This window comes from Gymnoscopelus braueri, assembly GCF_963280865.1.
Source record: "Gymnoscopelus braueri genome assembly, chromosome: 11".
NCBI classification, from domain to species: Eukaryota; Metazoa; Chordata; class Actinopteri; order Myctophiformes; family Myctophidae; genus Gymnoscopelus; species Gymnoscopelus braueri.
Genome location: NC_137613.1, coordinates 54,793,026 through 54,818,162, shown reverse-complemented (window position 1 = coordinate 54,818,162; position 25,137 = coordinate 54,793,026). Strand labels below are relative to the sequence as shown.

Here is a 25,137-nt window from a genome sequence, read left to right as displayed (position 1 = left end):
ACATACATTCACACATTCACACACACACATTCATACACCGATGGCTGAGGAAACCATGCAAGGCACCAACCTGCTCATCGGGAGCGATAGGCTCTATGCACAGCAGCCATATTATCACTTCCTTCACAGGTGTTACCAATGATACTAATGAAGGCTCTGTTCCATTTAGTCTAGCACAGTGGTTTCCACGACCCCCATAACTCTGAGAGTGTACAAATGGACCCTTACGGGTCCATTTGGTTCCATTTGTACACTCTCAGAGTTACACACCTGTAAGGGGCCATTTGGAAGCCCATGAGGGTCCCTGGACCCCACCTGTAGATATGCACAATATCAGCACCCTGACTCTTGTTTGACCAGAATGGAACAGACAGAGCCTTCATTAGTATCATTGGTAACACCTGTGAATGTCTTCATAATATGGCTGCTGTGAATAGAGCCTATTAGGGGTTCAGCGTCTTGCTCAACTTAGACACACTAACTCTGGGGGAGCCCGGGCTCGAACTGGGGACCTTGCGGTTTCCATCCGGCAACTCTACCCCTGAGCCACTGTCGCCTGCTTTCTATGTGTGGAACCACAAAATGGCCGCCACTGCAATGCCCTATTGACATGACACTTTGCACTCACCACCAGTAGGCCAAGAAAGAACCACCACCCCAAACTTTTCAAATGGGCCTCATGAGAGGGGGCTAACACAGGTTGCTTCACATTTTGGACGATAACCTCTTGAGCCCGTAGGTCATTGGTTCTCAAAGTGGGTTCCGGGGACCCCCAGGGGTCCTTGGGGGGGATACCAAGGGGTCCTCAGCAAAATGTGTTAACTGCCCCATTTACACTGGCAGCCAAATCCAGCCTGAATCAGATCTGTGCCATATCCAGATTGGAATCTGATGTGTTTTAGGAAGTCTGAACAGAGACAGGTCACATGGAATCTGATTTTTAGAAATCAGACTTGAGACACATTCCGAGGTGGATTCAAATCTGATACCTAAAGATGCGTCTCAGTCTGAACGCAGTAACCTGATCTAACCACCCAATTCTCATATCAAACTGTCCAAATCCGATCCGATGAACTTACGTCATTACAGAGCGCGATAATTTTACAGAATAAATGGTGACCAGCATTCAGTGGACAGATGGAGAAATGCAATGTCTCCTAGCACTTTAGGGGGATGCCTCAGTAAGCGAAACTTGTAGGAATGCACAGGAACAAGGCAATATATGAAGACATATCTCGCCGCATGGCAGAAAATGGGTTCACAAGGTCCTATCTGTTCAGTGTCAGAGGAAAATAAAGGATTTGAAGAACACATATAAAGAGATGAAAGTCAAGACACCTACGTCGTTACCACGGTAACCAAAGCAGATATGTGGCGCAGGGCGGCTTTGGGTTGACGTTGTTTAAATCAGTCTGAACACACAGATCTGTGACATATCAGATCTGGTCACTTGCAAATGCAGTGTGAACAGTCAGGCCAAAAGATCAGATTTGAGAAATAAATCAGATTTGACTGGACGTGACTGCAGTCTAAACGGGGCCTAAGATTGGGGTACCAGAGATGGAAATGTAATCAATCATTTAGCTGGGGGTCGCCTAGCTGGGGGTCGCCTGACCCCTCAGTTTGAGAAGATGTGATTTAATTAATAAACCCTCTGGGTTGATTGGATGCATGGCCATATTATTGCATATAGCCTACTCACTGTGCACATGATCAGGTTAAATTGTTTTGTGTTGTCATATAGGCCTATACATTTCTCAATAGGCTACACATTGATTCTGAATATTTACAACAGTTTTCAAAACACATCTGCCAAAATATATCAGCCATGAGTTCCTATGACTCTATATCTACACACACACACACACACACACACACACACACACACACACACACACACACACACACACACACACACACACACACACACACACACACACACACACACACACACACACACACACAAATGGATACAGAAAAATACTTGTTCTTTCTTTGTTGCTGCAACTGTTCGACGATGACTCGGCTTACTGATGGCGTATTGCTGTAGGGCATGGTCCTCATCCAGTGTTGCCAGATTCTGTGAGAGAAACAAGCAACCAGGTCTAGGAAAACCAGCCCAAAATAAGCCACTATGGGCCACATGAGCACTTAAACATATACATCAGCTATTCAGAAAATAGCAGATCTACAAGCTCACAACGCGTCGCATCGCGACGCGTTGTGAGCTTGTAGACCGGCTATTTTCAAATAAAATCTTGCGGGGAAATTATAATAAGCAGATATGGCAACCCTGTCCTCATCCACCCTGATGATTTTTTAGAGCCTTTTTTTTGGATGATGTCTAGCTGCCTGAGAGTGGTCTGAGAGGCATTCATCCAGGCTAGGCAGGAGTACTCCATAATACTCCTGACCTGGGTCTTGTAGTTGGCTCTGCCTGTAGCATCAAGCTTGTTGGCCAGCTTACGCAGTGCTCCAAGACGTTGTCCAGCGCGTTTAGAGATGTTGGACAGATGGCTAGTCCACGTCAGTTTACTGTCTATGAAAAGACCCAGAACCTCCATCTGCTCGCTGAGTTTGATTTTAGTGGTCAAATGGGGGAAAAGCCATTTATTTGTACAGTTTGTGGCAAAGCATGCTTGTAGATCGGCTATTTTCAAAAGATTTGTAAACATTTGAAAACGTGAAATGGAACATTCTGCATAATGAATACTTGTACTTTAAGTACATTTTGATGCCAATACTTTTGTACTTTTACTCAAGTAAATTTTGATTACCTGACTTTTACTTGCAACAGAGTATTTCTATATGCAGTATTGATACGCTTACTTAAGTAAAAGATTTGAGTACTTTTTCCACCACTGGACATACTCAGGGTCCCCACGGTCATGAAATTCCTGGAAATATTTTGAAATTGAAAAAAAAAAAAATCCAGTACTGGAAAAGTTTGGGAATTGATCAAAGGTCCTGGAATTGATCAAGGGTCCTGGAAAAATATTTGGCTATGCATTGTTTTTGGCTATTGATTTTGTTAATACAAAACATTTTCATAAACATGTATAACATTACACGAAATATGTAACATAAGTAGTTTTTCGCCGAACGGGCTGTGTGATGGCATATATTATTTAAATAAAATAAGTCATACGGATGCCATAATGAGTCTTCCAGTGAGCTATGCCCTAATTTTGCACGAAATTTTGAATGAAATTGTACTATTCTATATTCGATGCTTTATTTTTGCTACACTGCCTATCTTTGGGCATTCTACATAGGAGTAAGAGACGCATTATTGCGCTGAATGATTGTTATATAGGCCTGGAAATTGGGCTAAATATTCTGGAAAAGTTTTGGAAAAGTTTTGGAAATTCATTGCTAAAAATGTGTGGGGACCCACATTATTTCTAATGCAATCTGGGAACCCATCGCCAAATGAAAAGGAAAAACAGTGCCCTCTGCTGTTTTTTACTATCTCACTTGGCTCTGGGAGGAAGTCGACGTAGCACACGTGCGCAAGGAAACCGGGGTTTTGGTCTGCCTTTCACTTCTGGTGGTGCGACTATGTTTTCATTCCCACTAACAATATTTCTACACGGAACACTAACACCACTTCTCCCAGAGAACATGGATCGTTTTGGTTATAAGCCCACTTGTTTCTATGATGAAAGAGCAAGTTAAAATGTGAATATCTTTCCGTGGTTTTGTCTGCTCCGAGGACGCTATTGTTAAATGAGTTTCGGTTTGTTTCTAGTGGGGAAGGATCGGCAGACACGTAAATCCCGCCCACTACATTTGATTGGGTAAAGCGCGGCCTGCTTCCTGATCTGAAGGCACGCCCACTTGTAGGCCAGTGCGTACGCGATATGACGAACCCCCCCCGACAGATTCAAACGCAGAGCAGAATTTGTTCTTGAGAGATTATTTCTAATGGGATGAACAATAATACTAAATCCTGCGTCCTCTCTCTCTCACTCTCTCTCCCTTTCTCTCTCTCTCTCAGATGTCTCCAGTATGACGGTACAGCAACTGGTGGTCGAACCTCAGAAGCGTGGCCGTGGCCGTCCTCGAAAGCATCCTGTCTGTCTGCCCTCCCCTGCGGCACAGCGTGTGGTGATCGAACCCAAGAAGCGTAAACGTGGCCGTCCGAGATTGAGCGAACGTGAAGGTAACTGTTGAACCACAGGGCGTACAATCCAATTTTCAGATGGCCTTCTGATTGACTACGATTGGCTTTCAAAGTTTGCGGGAGGGAGGGGCCTGTTTTGCTAACAAATACCACAAATCATGAACACAGTGTCCAATAGGACATAGTAGTGGCGGCCATTTTGTGGTGCCACAGATCAAAAGCCCATACATTGTTCCCATAGAGATTTCCGAAAATATTTATTTTCATTATTGTAAGCCTGGAACCAAGCCCTCCAGGCTCCTGCTGAACCATGACCATAACACATTTGATTCTGTGTCATACATATTTGCAAAAAAGGGTATTTAATAACTATAGTATATCATATAATTAAATATTCTTTGACACAGAATCAGATGTGTTATGGTCATTATTCACCAGGATGGCTTTGTTCCAGACTTAAAATAATTCATATAAATATTTTTTGGAAATCTCTATGGGGGAAAAAAAAGTGCTTTCTATGTGTGGAACCACAAAATGGCCGCCACTCCTATGCCCTATTGCATAGATATAGAAACCTTGATACCTCATTGGCCTCTGCAGTTCGTTGGAGCAACTCGTATCGCGGCCGCCATTTTCGCGTAGGCAAACGGACACTCAAAGTGACTACTGGCCAATCACAGCGCTCACAGCGCGTTGACTACTGGCCAATCACAGTGTTTTTTTTTATTTTCTAAGACCTGTCAGAATCTAGTTGTCCCGCCCCCACCTGCCTCTGATTGGCCTACCGAACGCCCCCTTCTGTGACACACGCGGAAGCTTCAGGGAAGCTTTCCTACGCTAAAATGGCCCCCGTGATACTAATGCCTCAGAGCCGAAGGAGGCGTCTACCTTTATATGTCTATGCCCTATTGCCATGACACTTTGCACACACCACCAGTAGAAGAACCACCACCCCAAACCTTTCAAATGGGCCTCACGGTGGGGCTAGCAGCTTGCTTCACATTTTGGATGATTGCCTCTTGAACCGTAAGGTCATTGGTTCTCAAAGTGGGGTCCGGGGACCCCCAGGGGTCCTCGGGGGGATACCAGGGGGTTCTCAGCTAAATTTGTTAATAAGGCATTAAAATTTGAACCACTTTATCCATATGTAGCAGATATACAAGCTCATAGCACGGCACCGAGTGCCGTGCTATGAGCTTGTAGATCAGCTATTTTTGAAAAAATCTTGAAAATGTGTGCAAATCTTTAAATATTTTTCTTTTTTAAAGGCAAACATTTTTATCATAAATCTTTGCCTCTGGGGGTCCCTGGCATAACATATTTTCAGGCGGGGGTCCGAGGCCACATGCATATCAATTTGGGGGTCCTTGGCATGAAAACGTTTGAGAACCACTGCCGTAGGTCATACAATAAAAATCATTTTTGTCTCCGCCAGGCCGAAGGCATGGCGAGAGAGTATGTTTTGCACCCCGTCCGTCCGTGTGTGTGTCCGTCCGTGTGTCCATCTGTCTGTGACTCTCTCCGGCACCGTTGGCCCGGTCGCTGCGAAACTGTGCACACACACTCCCTGGATGCCAATTCAGAACCTCTGGCCCAAGTTTTTGACATGGGCCTGTTATAGCGCCACCAGGAGGCCGATTTGTGCAAAACCCATTTTTTTATATTACTCCTACAGATTTTATCCAAACATCACGCAAATCAGTACACAGTGTCTCTATAGTCATGTGATCAACACGGATCTGTCTGATTTTCCATATTCCATCTTGATTGGCTAAAGTTGCCTTCCAAAGTTTGCAGGATTGGCCCGATTTGAACAAAATGCCTCAAATCATCTACGCAGCATGCGATTTTCGTGAAATTGTGCACACACATTCCCACTAGGCTGAGGAAGAAATGCCGCTTGAAAATGTTCAAATCAGCCTCATGGTGGCGCTATAACAGGCCGATTTGCATTTTTACCTATAACTGCACCGATCTGCGTGAAACTTTGCACGCACTCTCCCTAGAGGCCAAGGAAAAACCTTTGCCATGCATTTTTCACATCTGCCTTTTAGAGCGCCACCAGGAGGCTGACTTTTGTAAAACAAATGTTTTGCTATTACTCCTTCATAATCTGTCCAAAAATCACGCAAATCGGTACACAGTATCTCTATAGTCATGTGATCAAGATGGAAGTGTCCGATATTTCATATTCCATCCTAATTGGCTAACATTGGCTTCCAAAGTTTGCTGGATAGGTCCGTTTGAACAAAATGCCTCAAATCATTGAGTGAAAATTTTGCACACATATTCCCACTAGGCCGTGGAAAAAATGCCAACCTTTTCACATTGGCCTGTTATAGCGCCACCAGCACCTCTAATTTAGCAAAACACATTTTTGGAACAAAATGCCTCAAATCATGAATGCAGTGTCCGATTACCGTGCAAGGCCTAAGAAGAAATGCCGCCCCTTTTCACATTGGCTTATTATAGCGCCACCAGGAGGCCACAATAACCTACCTGACCTGGCGGAGACCAGTGCTCCGAGGAGCACTTTTTCTAGTTTTCCAATGAATTCCTTGGATCATGGCTTAACTCCCCACATAGGCCCGGCCATTTGTGCCAGACTGTATTTTCATCTATTTTTGTGTTTACTTCAAAACGCTGTTGCTCCTATAAATTCTGCAAAACTCACACAAATAGGTACATATTGTCTTTGGAATCATGTAATCAGGATCAGTGATACCCAAACTTTTTTAGCTCAAGACCCAAAAGAGAAATTAGACGTTTGCCCGGGACTCAAACTAGTGAAAATAGCATATCTACTATAGCACTAGTTTAAGGTAGGGTAAGTGATTTTACTTTGGTTAAAATAAGTGTTAAATAGCTCTATATTGTGATAGTACTCATTGCTATAGACTGTTTAGTCAGTAAAAGGAGTCTCCCATGTCTCTCGAGCTCTTTATTAAACAGAAAATATATTTTCAGTGCTCTCTCCTGATTGGCTATTTTGTCACCTACCTGAAAATGTACTATATTCTGTTTACTAAAGAGCTTGAGAGACCCCTGTGACCGAACAAACGCTCTGTAGCAATGATTACTATCAGAATATAGCACTTTAACCTTTTTAACCATACAAATAAAATAAGCAAAAAATATCACTTACCCTACCTTTTAATTCATGTGTTGTTGTTGATCAAACGGTGAGTTGTGTAGCCAACGCAGGCAATCAATCAACAGCTGAGTGAGTCAGCTGCCGGCACTGCACAAACTACTTGTAATAAAGGGCAGTTCCAACATTCTAACAGAATTAAATGAATGATGATAAAACAATGTTGATGTTGTCAAAGTCAGGCTTCAAGTTTTGTCCAACGTGTGCCAGCTACATTTATACCAAAACAACAGTCATGTTGTCTTTTGCGGCTAATGTCTCATATGGAAAGTGATTGAAAAGGATATAATGAGTGCAGTTTATAGTTTATGATTCCCCTGAGCACAGTGGAGAAAGATGGGATAAATGATTAGAACTGAATAATGTACAAACTTAAACTGCACTGTCTTATCTTTATGAAGAGCGTTGAGGAAAGCTGGATATGCACGGTCTCTAACAATCTCCTCCAACGTCCTGCAATGAGGGACAGAGAAAAGAACACATTTAGATCTGACACATTATTTGATTGCAGAAATAGATTCTAAACCCAGCCCTGTATGCACAGTTAAACTTTTGCTGATAAATAAACTATATACTTATGTGTACTGTGCACTCTCACAGTTACAGACCAGTATGCTAATGATCCATTTGTACACACTGAGAACCAGTATGCCACACTCAGGGTTACATTAACACTAAGGTATGTACCATTTAGGTTAGAAATGTAATCAATCATTTAGCTGGGGGTCGCCTAGAACCCCCTAATGACCCCTCATTTTGACTTTTGAGAAGCAGTGATTTAACTAAGAAACCCTCTGGGTTGATCGATTTAACTAAGAAACCCTCTGGGTTGATCGGATGCACGTGTGTTGACTGTCAACAAGTCTCATGGGGGGAGACCTACTTACAGTCTCCCCCCCCCCCCCCCCCCCCCCCCAGTCTCGGGAGCCCAGATCAACAACCTGTGCCAGAAAAAGCTGGAATAGGTGGATAAATCCTGCAGGAATTAGCGTTGCACTATTGCGTGTGTGTGTGTGTGTGTGTGTGTGTGTGTGTGTGTGTGTGTGTGTGTGTGTGTGTGTGTGTGTGTGTGTGTGTGTGTGTGTGTGTGTGTGTGTGTGTGTGTGTGTGTGTGTGTGTGTGTGTGTGTGTGTGTGTGTGTGTGTGTGTGTGTGTGTGTGTGTGTGTGTGTGTGTGTGTAATTAGTGGCATGGATGAGCATTAATCTCTCTTACGTGCACAGTGGGCCTCATCAATCTGGTGGAATGTTGTTTTTAGAAACCAGGGCTTGGAATTACCTTTTTCACTTGGTAGCACTGGTGTTCCCGTTAAAACTACTCAGGAGCACCCACCCAAATTGAAGGAGAATCAATATGTAATCGATTTTGTAAATAATAAAAAACAATATAACAGCGGTTTACAGGTAACAAAGTGAAAGTGGCCTTCGGAATACATGGTAGGCCACCACTTGGGCTTAATACAATATGCTGGGGCCAGAATTTAAAATGTAGTGTCCTGACACTATGTCCATCATCCATCCATCTCTTCACAGAGGGGAGGAGGATTCTATACTGATTTCTTCACCTGTGTTGTTTTTTTCTTAATATTTACAACAGTTTCAAAACTCAAAGGCCGAAATATATCAGCCATGAGTTCCTATCACTCGATCTCTGCGCACACACAGACAGACAGACAGACAGACAGGACTATATGTGTGTGTATATATACATGTTTTATTAGGGGAAAAATACAAGTACATGGATACAGAAAAATACTTGAACTTTCTGACACGCAGTGAGATCGCGCGTAAAGCGCTGGAATGACTCGGAGCAGCAGCGCTCACTCAGTGACGCTTCGCTCCATTGTGTCAATGAGTAAACAATCTACATGCTAACGCTAGCACCAAGAGCTCCTGGCAGCTCAGAGGGGAAGGCACCCGCACGTTTGTTATTCTGGATGGCAGGGAGCGCTCATTTTGTATCACTCAACGCGCCACAGCAATTATTTAATAATCATAGTTTTTAGGTCGCACAGATTACATTTCAGGCGCATTTGCGACCAAAACAGTCGCAATTTCAAGCCCTGGAAACGCACATTTAAAATGTGTATGTCCAATCAAAGTGATTTGATTACATTTTTATTGAAGATACTGAACTGTCACTGCATTGTTGAAGCTCTACTGTGATCTTTTGTAGTACAGTATGTAAGGTTACTGAATGATAACTAAGCGTTATTTCTACTGGTGATTTCCACAGAGCACCACAGAGAGACGTCTACACAAACGGGAGAGATGGCCTCCAAAAGATATTCAACGTTGTCAGAGGTTCAGCGAGAGATCGACCAGGGACGTGGACTGCTTGATGCAAGGATGCAGCCTGTAGTAAAGTTGTACAGGATAGGTATGTACTGTTTTAGGTGCCTTTCACACCCAAAGTCCGCTAAAGAGGTCCAGACCAAGGACCAAACTGTTACACTGTTGCATTTTTCATTAGATCTGGTTTGTGTTCACACAGTCCTGTGTTAAAGGAGAATTTCAGACCAGCCTTTTTCTTACCTTTGTATGACATTATTATATCCTGACGCCATTTTTTATATCTGACGCTTATAATGACAGAAACCACGCCACAGTGTTTCTGTCCCAAATGGAACATCGAACACAAACACTGTGGAGAGTTTTCTGTCAATATGAACGCAATAAAAAACATGCGATCTAGCGCATGGACCGCTACTACCGCTGGCTTGTTCTGCTGTACCACTCATCCTTGGATATAATAATATCATAGAAAGTTTTGAAAAAGGCTAGTTCTGAAATTTGCCTTAAAGCGAACCAAAATGTGTATACAAATGACACGTACATGTTTTTCATCTTTTGGACAGAACATTTCTAGGAAAAAAATCACTTCATTACCATAGACCACAATGGTGCAACAGCAGTGCATTATGATAGCTTCACTTTCATTATTGTGATTTTGTATTCCAGTTGCATACGAATAGTGGAAACGTGGAAATATATTAATCACGGCCACTTGACATGATATAGCGATTATAGCCTAAAAAGAAGCCAAGCGCACATATTTCACAGCACAGGGAATAAACACACGCACACTCACACAATATAAAGGAATTGGAGACCAAAGCTGTTACGATTGCTACACGCCGTGAAACACACAGAAAGTAATAGCCAATGTCATCTAAATGATTTAAAAAAAAAAGGCTAACATGAACATAAATAGTCAGGAGCACAATTCAACACAATCATCATCACCTTGGCTGTGAGACTGTTGATGATGTAGGTTTACTCAGCCCAGAGGGGTGAGGCGAGCGTGTGCTATGCACCATAGAGCCAAATGGTATGCACAGAACCATAACGCACACTGATAACTCTTGTGAAATCTGAGAAGAATATGGGAAGAATATGGTTTCTGAGTCTTTAAGTGACAACAATGACAGTCAGATGCAATGCAATGCTTGTGCCGTCTCTGGTAGGCTACTCTGGACAAGAGTAACCAACACGTAACTACGTAACAAAGAAACAAGGTTATACTCACAGGATGTTAATTTGCGATGCAAGATTGTGGTCTAGCCAACACCAATTCGGGACTCTTGAATCGTTGCCCTCCACACCCTCCTATCTAACATCAGGGTCTTCGGCTCTCCAGTGTTGCGCTGCAGTGCATCTGCGTAGGTCAGGGGTGGGCAACTTTGATGATGGAGAGAGCCATTATATTTCCAAACTCATTCCAGAGGGCCACATTGCATATATTGTCGGGCAGACACCTCTTATCTCCGTATTTCAACTTTTTTCGCCATTCTATGTATCACAAAAGTAGCAAAAATATCCGATCTACAAGCTCAAAACGTGTCACAGGGCGACGAGTTTTGAGCTTGTAGATCTGCTATATTTTTTATTGGAATCCAGATTTTTTTCTGGTGCTATTTTTTTTAATTGGAATCCTGAAAAGTACAATTTTTATTTAATTTCAAATGCATTTAGTTATACTTATGTTAACTTTATGAACTTAAATACAAATGCATTGGACATAAAAAAGACAATATAATTTTAATACTAGTCATTAAGCTACTAATATAGACTGAAGTAATTAAAGCGGGTCATGTTTGCATGTTTGGAATTGTAACAGCTGAAATCAATAATACATCAGTATTCCGATATTAACCTGCGGGCCGCATTAAGTGAAGGTGGGGCACGTGGCCCCCGGGCCGCCAGTTGCCCATGTATGACGTAGGTGCTGCGCTTCTTGCCTCTCCTGGCTTTCCCTGGGTTGGCTCCCAGAGTGTCAGTCTGCTTGCCTCTAGTTCCGGGTGCCTGACGCAGTGCTAGCCACATCCTTCTCTCCCTGACTTCGTCTGTGACCCTGTGGTAGGTCCCCATAGAGGACCACATTTCTGATGTGGTCCGTCCATGTGACACCTAGTGCCATTCGTAGCATTCTTGTGTAGACTCCATCCAGGGCCCTTTCACTGGCGACCCTCGTCTGTAAATAGCATTGAAAGGAAACTATGGTTCCTAGGATATTCATTTGAATGCATTTCAAAAGCTGCAAATGGAAATGGTGTTTGTAAATTAACTGATATCAGAGCACTATGAAAATGGGGCATATGTTATGAGCATAGGCGCAAGAAGAAATGATGGCGGTCTCAATGGAAGTATCTCAATAGCACATCACAATCAAGCAGCACCGACATATATGAGCTGTTTGACATGCGTTCTAGCCCACACCATGCACCACAAACGTCATTTATGTATTTTATAAATAAAGATCCAACCATTATGTAATTTGCTGCTTCAGTAGCTTTGATCACTGTTCTATTCAGGGATATACTGTAAATGCACTTTAAAGGAGGAAATCACCCCAACAAAATCGTATTTTATATCAATTGCACGCCCCACGAAGCCTTGAATTCATGAATTTATTTTAATTTTTGTCGCATTCCTAAGCCAATAATTTGATGACCGTGTGTATTTCCGGTAGGAGACGGGAATCAAATTATTAGCTTAGGAATGCAAAAAAATAAATCTGTGAATTCAAGGCTTCATGGAGTGTGCAATTGAAAGAAAATAAGTAATTTTTTACTACTCCTTTAATATCTCTGCAGTTTAATCAACTGGCACACTTTCACTCTCAGACCGTTCAACACACGCATGCAGGCACGCTATGTTTACATTTTAGGATATGAGCAACTAAGATCAAAGTTGTGTCTGCTATAAAGCTTTTGAAGTCTGCGACACAGCACAGCTTTTAGACCCCATCTACCAGACAGCATAGTCGTGGTTTCCATCCCATAGCCAGAGCAGCCGGTCCATCCAAAAACAAAACAGATGGGCATTAGGCACAAGTCAATACTTTTTATTTGAATTTATTTTTTGTTATTGAGCTCTCTCCCCCCTGGCTCCCCTTCTTCTTCTTCTTCCTCCCTTTCTTATAGAAATAACAAATGATAGAGCTTGCACAAAAACGAATTTCACCCACTGTAAGGATAATTCCTTTAACAGGTCCGTTCATGAAAGTCCTTACGGTCTTGTTTCCAATGAGGGCCTGTGAGCAATTAGGGGTTAAAGTCTTGCTCAGGGACAAATTTCATTTCATCGACACATTTGCTGGCCTGGCCTGGAATCGTACCTGGGGCAACCAGGGCCTCTGGCTCCCTAGGCGGGCTCACTAACCACTCAGCTATGGCCGCTGTACACCTGTAAAACTGTGATTTTACGGTAATTCTGATTCTGACTTAAGGCGAGCGGACGAGAACAGGCTGAAAGTGAACACTGGTTGTGCACTTTCTGTTTAACGCTACAAGCTGCTTGGGGAGCTCATTCTCCCCCCGGTCTTGGCTCATCCAAAAGCAAATTACCAATAGGGGCGCAAACTATTTCCGGGTTAAGCTGGAGAAACGGCTGTGGAGTGAGCGAGTGAGCGGAGAGTAGGGTATTGGAATTTGGTTATAGAATAATTGTCAGTGCAAAGAGTTAGGCTGCCTGTCAAAAATGCATTGGGATCTCTCTGGTGCAGTGTCCAATGATATTCCTCCACATCTGAGGGAGTGTCATTGCGTGGACATCATCCCCTGAGTTCTAGCCTGGCCTTGATTGGCACATGGCAGAAGGCCATGCTCACCTGCATGCAGATTGGCTTTATGGTTTAGGTCCATAATAGGCTCTATGCACAGCAGCCGTATTGGAAAGAAATTGGGCCTCTTCTTACTTCCTTCACAGGTGTTACCAATGATACTAATGAAGGCTCTGTTCCATTCTGGTCAGGGTGCTGATATCGTGCATGTTGGCTCACTAGAAACACTCCATTTTGGTTCCCAAATGGCCCCTTATGGTGGGTGTGTAACTCTGAGAGTGTACAAATGGAACCAAATGGACCCGTAAGGGTCCATTTGGTTTCATTTGTACACTCTCAGTCTTATGGGGGTCCTTGAAAATAAGACAACCACTGTGCTACACTAAATAGAACGGAGCCTTAATTAGTATTATTGGTAACACATGTGAAGGAAGTAAGGAAGGGGCCCAATTCATTCCCAATATGGCTGCTGTGCATAGAACCTATTCTAGTTTTGCTGGTCCTTTTGGCCCAGAAATTGGTGGATGCACTCAGGGGGCCTGCTTGTAGAGCGCCCACTTCCTTTCTAACTGTCCAATGGAAGCTATTTATGATAAGAAGCCCCGCCCCATGCTTCTCGCATTGGGGATGGATTATTGGGAATAACTCCAGTTCGATAATAACACTGAAGTGATAACATGTAGCACTGGCCCTATAGGTGACAGGAATGCATCGCTGGGGGTAGATCTTAAAGCTCTAAAGCTTAAAATACATCATGTTTGTGTAAGCTTCTTGACGAGCATTCTTCCCCACTTGGAACTGACGAGGCATACATGTGTCATGGATTTGTGTTGTGACAATTGCACGCAACCCTACCACATTTCTACTCCAGAAAGGTTGTGTTCAGAACAGATAAGACTAGAGATGATCCGATTGATCGGCCATGGATCGGATCGGCCCTATATTTTTAAATATGGATATATATATATATATTTTTACATTAACCACTTGAACCCTAATATCCTTATATTCTGAGGGGAACTTTAGAAGAGGTAGAGGTAGTAGAGTGTAGAGGGAAAAAGAGCAGACCAAGTGCAGAGCCTAGGGTCACCTTTACTAAGTACTGAGAGTTTTAAATGTCTGATAAATACACAGTGCTGTCAAACAAGTCTACGAAGCTATCTATGGAATCTATGAAAAGGTTTCATCTGCAACACAAATGTTATACAATATACTGTAGTGGGGTCCCTGGTTCATCTCTCCCTCAGCTAAGGGGTCCTTGACCTGGAAAACTGTACTATAGGGGGGGGGGGCAAGACGTAAAAGGCAATATCCCTTGTTTTGATGATAACATTATTATTAGAGATACTGTGGCTGCTAGCAACAATGGATATGAAAGTAGCCTATATGTTGGATGAATTCAAAAGGATAAAGTTAAAATTGAATAACATTTAAGCTGTGACTATAGCGCACGCCAAAGCAGTGAATCCCGTATTAGTGACATGAATTGAATTAATCCAGTCTCACAACTGCCCACTGTCAGTTTGAAGGGGAAAAAAAGATACAAATTGATTTGCATCCAACACTGCTAGACTTGTATGAGTTACAATATTTAGCTATTGATATATGTGCATGAGTAGTGGTTTATTTTTCATATGTTCTTCTTCATTGAACACACGAACGCACTGTATTTTCGTTAAACTTCCTATATCAGGTCCATGAAGTCTGATTGTGTTCACACTTATGACAAACTAGACCATGGTTCACTTGGCACAAGTTCCGACTTGTCAGGGGGCCCATGATCCGCTTGTTTGAAAGCTGCTTGCTGCAGATCAGGCAGTGCTTCTAGTCCTTTCATTGATCAGACAGAAAAGTCCTGTCTGATTGTGACGGTAAACTCTTAGTCTCTGCAAAGAGACTTTGTTTCACAAAAATCCAAACTGGGATTCCATTAAAAGGTATCGCAAATGTGAAGCAAATTTACAGAAAGTCTGATAAAAACTACATGCAAATGTATCCACGTTTCCATTCATTAACACATGCAAATGTATCCACGTTTCCATTCATTAACACATGCAAATGTATCCATGTTTCCATTCATTAACACATTGTCTGCTCAGGACGTAGATTTACGTCATTTCAAATCCAACCGTTGACCGCCATTGACGTAGATCTACGGCAATTAAATTTAAAAAAAGAAAATTCACAAAAGCGAGCGAACGCAACTTAAGAATGATCCCTTGACTCTGATAGAAGGAATGGACGGATATGACGTCATCCCCAAAAAATCGTCCAATCATGTTAAGATGTAGAAGTAGAAAAACAAATCTTGCCGGATTTCTTCTTTTTTTGGTGAAAACAAGCCATATTCAACGGGCGATGGCAACAAAATGGCCGATTGCGGTTACAACATTTTTGTTCCGGTGGATTGACGAGACCCTCCCCCACTCCCCCACCCCCCAGACACTCTTTGTTTACATACGCATGCACATCGTGGCTTTCGCGGCTCTCCAAAGATCGTCGATATAAGGTAAAAAATGCTGGCACCAGCCGATGAATTAATTAAATAATACCTTGCAGTGAATGTGTTAATAATTAGCGATTTTAAGGAGATGATTGTGCCAGATTACATTTTCCTGGGGGGATGTGATCAAGATGTATGAGTCAGATTTTTCAGATCGTGTTAAGTGCTCCGAGAAGTACACTTTTTGAATTGTTTTTTGAATTGCAGTTATCTGACCAGTAGTATGATGGGTCCAAAGATCTAATCTTAGACCTCCTGATCTGCTCACAAACGATTGGGGTGACTCCAATAATTATATCCTTACAATACAAAATTGAGACTGTTAAATGTCTTTGATAAATGAGGATAGACTGGTGGTTTGGAAATGGAGAATGTATTTACACCATACGTTCTTGCAACAACAGTGTTTCCTGTAAAACAGCTAAATACTGTATCAAAAACATATATAATTAAAATATGTATACAATTCAAATATTTGAGATTGTTCATATCTCGTTCTGCGCTCCAAGGAGTACACTTTTCGAATTGCCAATAGCGCCAGGCACCATCTCTTGCGAGGACAGTTATTCATGGGTGGGTTTTGGCATTACACTAATAAAACCAAACACCGGTTTGCTGCTGATCAGAAGCAGTTATCTTACCAGTAGTATGATGGGTCCAAGATCTAATCTTAGATCTCCCTTCCCTATATAATCACAAATAATGGGGGTCGCTCTAATAAAGATATCATTACAATAACATTTTTTGACTGTTACATTTCCACCACAAAGAATGAAATGAGGATAGACTTGTGTTTTGGAAATGGAGAATGTATTTACAGCTGAATTTCTTGAAAAAAATATATGATTTAAATATTTCATTTTATCTTTTGCCTAGACTTCCTTCTGGTCCAAGAGGAATCAGAGCCTCCACAGATTAAAGAGGAACAAGATGAGCTACTTAAGAGACCAAATGATGGGTTTTTATACATTGGGCACCAGTTATTTAGCTCTTCCACTCAGGAAGTGGAAGAGCAGCAGCGCCGGCGAGTGAAGGCAATCTTTGACGAAAAGTCAGATGAGGAGGAGTTCCTTGGATTTCCTGACCTGGATCATGCTTTAAAATCATCAAAACAAACTCACTCCATGGGGAGACTGACAGGGAAGAAAAACTGTATTTGTACAGAGTGTGGGAAAGGGTTTAGGGATAAGAATCAACTGAATATGCACACAATGATACATACAGGGGAAATGCCACACACTTGTAGAATCTGTGGCAAAGGCTGTATAAAAAAGGGTGATCTAACAATACACATGCGGACTCATACAGGGTTGAAGCCCTTTACCTGTACAGTTTGCTACAAAGGGTGTCGTCAAATGGCTCATCTAAAAGAACACATGAAAACTCATACAGGAGAAAGGCCAGTCACTTGTACCATTTGTGGCAAAGGCTGTTTTCACAATGGTCAATTAAAGGCACACATGAGGAGTCACACAGGGGAAAAGCCCTTTATTTGCATAACTTGTGGTAAAGGCTTTAGTTACTTGAATCATTTAAAAACACACTGGATGATTCATACAGGGGAAAAACCCTTTACTTGTAAAGTTTGTGGCAGAGGCTTTAGTCAAAAGATTAATCTACAAAAACACATGTGGACTCATACAGGGGAAAGGCCCAGGCCCTTTAAGTGTACATTATGTGGCAAAGCATTAGCGTCAAAAAATACACTACGAATACACACAATGATGCATAAAGGGGAAACGCCCCTTAAGTGTAACGTGTGTGGTAAAGGCTGTCGTGAAATGGGTCATCTAAACACCCACATGAGGACTCATACAGGGGAAAAACCCTTTATTTGTACAGTCTGTGGCAAAGGCTGTAGTCAAAGCTCACACCTAAGAACACACATGAATAGTCACGCAAGGGGAACAATTGTGGCAAAGGCTGTAGTATAAAGGGTGATTTTAAATGATCTTGCATGTGTGCTGGATCATTCAATTATCGTCAAAGTGACTTACCTCCTTTTGGTTATGGAAATGTAGTACTTACCCCATGACTAAAAGAAAAAAAAGAAAATACAGAAATAATAATTAATTTGTTATAATATTTTGATGTCAAGATGATGTGGCCCCTAATTTGCATATTTTATTAGTGTGAAAATTAGTTATACTTTGACTTTGACACTTTCGGCAAGGTTTGTGCATTTATAATGACATTCTTTTAGAATTGAATTAATCGAACTGCTGACAGTCAGTTTGGATGGTGAAAAAAAGAGAATAATTGATGTGCATCTAACACTGCTAGTCTTGTGTGAGTCAGAATATTTAGCTATTGATATATTTGCATGAGTAGTGCTTTTTTTCCCTTATGTTCTTCTTCATTGAACACACGATACACTGTATTTTCGTTAAACTTCCTTTATCAGGTCCCCCTAGTTGGAATGATCTCCCCTTCCACCTAAAAACTGTGGCCTCTGTGGACCTTTTTTTAAAACTTTTAAAGACTCACCTATTCTAACAGGCCTTTACATAGCCTTTTATGATTACCGATCTTTGTGTTGTAACATAATTCTGTATCGATTTCTTGATCTTTACCGACTGACTGGTTAAAAGCAGATTGTTTTATATTGTGTTCTTATTTTATTATTGACTTGTTCTGCTTTTATTGTTGTGAAGCATTTTGTGACTCTGATGTCTGCGAAAGCCCTCTACAAATAAAAGTTACTTACTTAATTACTAACTAGTCCTTTCATTGATCAGACAGAAAATTCCTGTCTGATTGTGACGGTAAACTGACCAGTATACGCCTACACCTCTACAGTTTTGGTTATCCTCTTTGTCTCTACAAAGAGATGTTGTTTCACAAAAATCCAAACTGGGGTTCTATTAACTCATTGAGTGCCAGAATTGCCAGAATTATTTCAGAATGATGTTGTCCCAGTGCCAGAGTTTTTTTCAAAGTAAAAAAAAAGTGCTTAGGAAGCGAGATACAGCCTTTTTCATTTCTAAGTTAAACAAGGAGTGGATGGAGCTGCAAATCTTCAGATGATGATATCTTGGGTTCTGAACATGTTTTTTTTTTTTTTTTAACTATTTTTTTCAAAAACACGTCAAACACGTCATTGGCACGTTGAGCCATAGCGGTAAAAACACGTGAAACACGTTAATGGCACTCAATGAGTTAAAAGGTGTCGCAAATATGAAGCACATTTACTTAAAGTCTGATAAAAAACTACATGCAAATGTATCCACATTTCCATTGATTAATAATTTGATTTTTAGGAGATTCTTGTGCCAGATAACATTTTCCTGGGGTGCATGTCAGATTTTTCAGATCGTGTTCTGTGCTCCGAGGAGTACACTTTTCAAATTGCCACCGGGCACCATCTCTTGCGAGGACACACAATTATTCATGGTTGGGTTTTTGCCATTACACTAATAAAACCAAACACCGGTTTGATGCTGATCAGAAGGAGTTTTCTGACCAGTAGTATGATGGGTCCAAAGATCTAATCTTAGACCTCCCGATCTAATCACAAACAATTGGGGTCACTCCAATAATGATATCATTACAATAAAAAATTGAGACTGTTATATTTCCACCACAAAGAATGAAATGAGGATAGACTTGTGTTTTGGAAATGGAGGAATTATTTACAGCTGTTCGTGATAAAAATATATAATTCAAATATTGAATGTTTCATTTTATCTTTTGCCTAGACTTCCTTCTGGTCCAAGAGGAATCAGAGCTTCCACAGATTAAAGAGGAACAAGATGAGCTACTTAAGAGACCAATTGATGGGTTTTTATACATTGGGCACCAGTTATTTAGCTCTTCCACTCAGGAAGTGGAAGAGCAGCAGCGCCAGCGAATGATGGCAATCTTTGACGAAAAGTCAGATGAGGAGGAGTTCCTTGGATTTCCTGACCCGGATCATGCTTCAAAATCATCAAAACAAACTGACTCCATGGGGACACAGATAGGGAAGAAAAACTTTATTTGTACAGAGTGTGGCAAAAGGTTTGGGGATAAGGGACACCTGAATAGGCACATAATGATGCATACAGGAAAAACGCCACATCATTGTAGAATCTGTGGCAAAGGCTGTGTTAGTAAGGTTGATCTAACAATACACATGAGGACTCATACAGGGTTAAAGCCCTTTACCTGTACAGTTTGCTACAAAGGGTGTCGTCAAATGTCTCATCTAAAATCACACATGAGAACTCATACAGGGGAAAGGCCAGTTACTTGTACCATTTGTGGAAAAGGCTGTGCTCACAATGGTCAATTAAAGACTCACATGAGGAGTCACACAGGGGAAAAGCCCTTTATTTGTGTATCTTGTGGTAAAGGCTTTAGTTATGTGGGTCATTTAAAAACACACTGGAGGATTCATACAGGGGAAAAACCATTTACTTGTAAAGTTTGTGGCAAAGGCTGTAGTCAAAAGATTAATTTACAAAGACACATGCAGACTCATACAGGGGAAAGGCCCTTTGTGTGTACATTATGCGGCAAAGCATTGGCAACAATGAATACACTACGAATACACACAATGATGCATAAAGGGGAAACGCCCCTTAAGTGTAACGTGTGTGGTAAAGGCTGTCGTGAAATGGGTTCTCTAAAAACGCACATGAGGACTCATACAGGGGAAAAACCCTATATTTGTAAAGTTTGTGGCAAAGGCTGTAGTCAAAGCTCTCATCTAAAAATACACATGAGTATTCACTCAAGGGGAAGGTTTGTGGCAAAGACTGCAGTATAAGGGTGATTTAAAATGATCCTGCATTTGTGCTGAATCATTCAATTATGGTTATCATTTAAAGTACAAGTGATTTACCTCCTTTTGGTTATGGAAATATTATACTTACTCCATGACTAAAATAAAACATTGAAAGATACAGGAATGAGCATTCATTTGTTGAATTATTTTGATGTCAAGATGTCAAATTGCATATCTAAACTGTGTAAAAATGAGTTATACCTTAACTTCTGACACTTTTGGCAAGCTTTTGTATTTGTTCTCTTTTTTTTGCATGAACAAGCAGATTTATTATTAAATCTATCTAGAGAACTCTAATTAGCTCCTTACCAATAAAGGCACTATTCCTTAGAATAAATGTTAAATGTAAATGTATATTTAGTTGTATGACTTACTTAAAACCAAAAATCAAACAACCTATGTATCTTGCAGGTATCACTTAATTGAAACAATAGATCAAAGCAATGGTTCTCAACCTGTGGGTTTGGACCCCAAGGGGGTTACGGCATCAAAAGTAATCAACAAACTATACTATGAAAAGTGGTCAAACATTGGCCAAATTGTAAAATAATGTAAGAAAGAGGCAACACTTTTGAAAAATAGCTTATCTACAAGCTCACAACGCGAGCTTGAGCTTGTCGATTGTTTTTAAAACTATATATCTGTAACAACATTGAATGCCTCAACTCCTACATTGCAAGTACTTATCAAGGTGGGGGGGTCCCCATTTACTGTATGATTATTGAGTGAGTCACAGCCTGAAAAGGTTGAGAACCACGGGAATAGAGTACAGTCCTATTGATACAGCCAGTACAGTATACTAAACACTTCAAATGAAATGCCTCTCCTATGCAACAATTGTGTTTAGAATTTGCAATAACTGATTCAGCTGGTGTCCTGTATTCCTTGCCTTGATCTACAGTTTTTTCTTGGTGTGTTCAATACTTTTTTTTTTCTTCCTGTGCCATTCTACTTTATTCCACATAAACTTATGTATGGAGTTTTGTGATTTCTTTACTTGTGTGGATTGCCTGGCGTGTGAATAGTCTGTGGAAATATATTTACTGGAAAAAGGTTGACGTGTCAAATACTTATTTCCCCCACTATAAGTACCTTTTGTTTGTGTCTGTGCTTGACTTGAGTATTTGCATTGTTATGTGTGAAGCAGCAGAGAGTATTGATAGAGAAACAGCGCCATTACAAGGCAAAGGAATGTAAATAAACGATCAAATGTATCATAGATATCACAACAACCACTAACAGCCAAATGAAATGCGCCAATTAAAGCAGCACATCCAATCGAACAAAATTCCATGCCTTGTCTCTGCCTCAGCTTTCTCAAGGTTTAATCCCAGCATCCCTTACAGCAGGGGAAGTCAGTGGTGTGTTCTACCGTGTTATATATATATATATATATACATATACATATACACACCTCTGGAGAGGCTAAGAAACTTCATTCAACCATACAAGCCCAAATCTAGGGATATGTGCACCCGAACTATATGCAAACTTGATAGTACAGCAGATAAGAAGAACAAATCTGGAAACAAGCCCGAAATTGAAATGAGTGTGCCTCATTTTTTGGGAAAATCCCATTAGCCACGTAAATTTCAAAATGGCCGCCTATTTTATAGATGGCTTCCTTTTATTGGTTACCATAATTGTTTTTAACATATTTGTCTGGTTGCTTTGGATATTTAGGGTCCTACCTCTAGACAAATTGTGCAAATAATTATGATAAATGTGCAAATATGGCAAATCCAACCAGTAGGTGGGAAATGGTGCAGGATTAACTTGGAACTCCCTTTTTCCGGGAAGGTGGGGACTTGAATGAATTGGGTGAATCATTATATTGAAGAATTTCATGATTTTGCAGTCAAAGTGAAACTTCTGACAAGGACAAGTCAAAGTTATGAAAAAACAAGGTCAGGTTTTTTTCTACCCCTGACAGAAACAGCTTTTAGATGTAGGGACACTACCTGTAGACCATCTGTGCAAGTATGATGTAATAACAATCAGCAGGTATAAAATGGCAAAGGAGTGACTTGGAACTCCTTTGTCACTGCATGGATACATGTGTAGTGGACATGGCGTAATAATTATGGGAAATAATAATGATAATTATGAAAATATTGAAAATATTTTCTGAAAAATCAAAATATTAATTTTCACCAAAAAAAATGTGCAAATTAAGGGATTAATTTGCACCTCAACACAACCATGAAAAAGGCTACGCAAGAATCTTGGACACAGTATGATGCATGGATTCTGGTTAGGGATTGATTGGAAATATATGCTTTGAAATCATTTGGAAAAGGACTTCCGTTTAGATAAAAAATAAAGTGTTTATTAAGATAACTCCTATGTAGATGATAATAAAACAACCAATGAAATGGGGAAAAGAACAATAGATCAATAACTCATAAGATGATGAAACCGGTTAAAATCTCAACAATATACAACATAACAGATCTACAATCTGATCAGATCAAATGGCCAAATTTTAATATACTAAAGGAGAAGAAGGGATTAAAGTCATAAAGAAAAGAGAAAGATCAATGGTTAAAAATAGCTAATCTGCCCTCACAACTACACTCAGTTGCCACACCACATGTGCATGCATTATGCTCGCCTGTCCATTGGAATGGAGGAGAGGAGATTCCATTGTCTCTGGGGAAGAGACCATGAGGTAATTGGCTAGCAGGCTTAGCTAGCGTCCGGGCAGTAGCGTCTGTGCTGCTACTTCCCTGCGTCACGCAGTCCTTCTCAGTCTCCACTCAACTCGGATTGAGGAGACAGTATGTGTGGCTTTTGGCCCACGTGTTAGAGGGAGCAGAGCAGCTGTTCAGCAGGAGCAGGGCATCTAGCTTTGGCTGGAGAGCGGGACGTAGGCCGGTGGCTCTTCTCGTGGGGGGAAGGAGGACTCCGATCCACCCTTGTAGAAGAGAGAGCTGTCGTGGGGGGAGCGTAGCTATCGTCACCCCCGGGTCCTTGGGAAGCGTTGAACTGGGAGCCACCCAGCGTGTAGAGCAGGACAGGGGATTTGGTCAACCCTCGATCATCGAGAAGCGGTCAAGAGAGAGGCGTGGGGGATTTGTCACCCCAGATTATGGAGAGCAGGGAGAGGGGACTCAGTGAGAGTCAACCCTCTATTCATCAAGAGCGCCGTGGAAGAGAGAGTGAGATAGGGTTTCCCCATCTCATTTATAGGTAGAAGGAGGAGTCCTCCTCCTTGTCACACTGGAGGCGTGTTTGGCGACAGGCGTGTGGGAGGCAACTGTCCTTACCACTATGAAAAACTAAGCTTTTCTGCTAATTATCTTGGGTGACCTTCTATTAATACATTTGACTGGATATTTGGAATCACAATGAAATTAGAATTCTCTAGATATTAACACATTGATTGCCAGAATTATTTCAGATTTTTTGCAGTTTCATGCCAGGGTTTTTACATTGAAAAAAAAAAGTACTCAGGAGCTGAGATACAAATTTTTTAAGTTTTAAGTTAACAAGGAAGTGGAGAGGAGTCTAGATCTTCAACAAATCATATCTCCTTGGTCTTTGGGTCAAACTAAATTCTTAAAAACGAGTTAACTCGATCTAGGCAATCAAGCGATGGATTCTAAAAACGAGTTAACTCGATCTAGGCAATCAATGTGTTAAACATGACGGCATTATGCAAAAATAGGAAGCAGGTAAGCATCGAAGTCTAATTTACAAGAGAGCATCACATTTAAAAACACCAAAGTTCATATTATTGTTGTGGTCACTATACAGGACAACAAATATATATTTTGAAGTCACAGAATAACACGTAAGCAGTTTATTGACATTTACTCCTTGTATGGTGCTCAGTGAGTCTGTGTGTGTGACACTGTGAGCTTGGTGACGACATTCCAACATGTCGTAAAAGTCTCAGGTTCCATTCTTATCTTGAAGATGCAGGACAGAGAGAGGGAGAGAGAAAACCAAATAGCCTGTGTGTGTCTTCTGGCTGAAAGCATTCCATCTGGCAATAAAGGTTTCTCTTATCTCTAGAAAGAAAGGCTGTGTGTGTGTCTCTGGTGAAATTCCATTGGGCAATAACGGTTTCCTCTTACATCCTGGTAGAGTCTGTGCTCCCTCTGAAGGGGGAAGGGGGGGTCTTTTTGCGATGAGCCCATGGCCAACCAGGTCCACTTGGTTATGAACTAAAAAAACATATTTAATTTGCCTTCTATGTCCATACCTGGTCTGATATCACTACACATGTCATGCCTTTTGCAACACAAGTTAAACTTCTGACCATCCATTTCAATTTCATGAAGAGGACAAGTCAAAAGTTATTAATAAATATGTATTCAGGAGGGTTTTGAACCAGGGCACAGACTATGCAAGCTAGTGGGAGGGCATTCCACAGAGTCGGAGCTCTGAAAGCGAAGGCCTGATCAGCATTTTATTTTATTTTTTCTGGGAGAATGGGATTTTGAGTAAAGCTTTGTCTGAGGACCTCAACTTGAACTTTGATACATATGGCACGGAGGTATAGGATGGGGCCAGACCAGA

General features: G+C 41.2%; 1 protein-coding gene across 1 annotated transcript in view; it reads left to right on the top strand.

Moving 5' to 3' along the window:
- Positions 1–25,137, top strand: part of LOC308095739 (uncharacterized protein) — a gene marked incomplete at its 3' end in the record, with an annotated part of 42,194 nt that overhangs the window by 10,316 nt on the left and 6,741 nt on the right. Inside the window, exons 9-10 of the mRNA XM_080442778.1 lie at positions 4,001–4,165; positions 9,512–9,655. Of these exons, the coding sequence (XP_080298904.1) occupies positions 4,001–4,165; positions 9,512–9,655 (309 nt within the window). The remainder of the gene's footprint in view (positions 1–4,000; positions 4,166–9,511; positions 9,656–25,137) is intronic.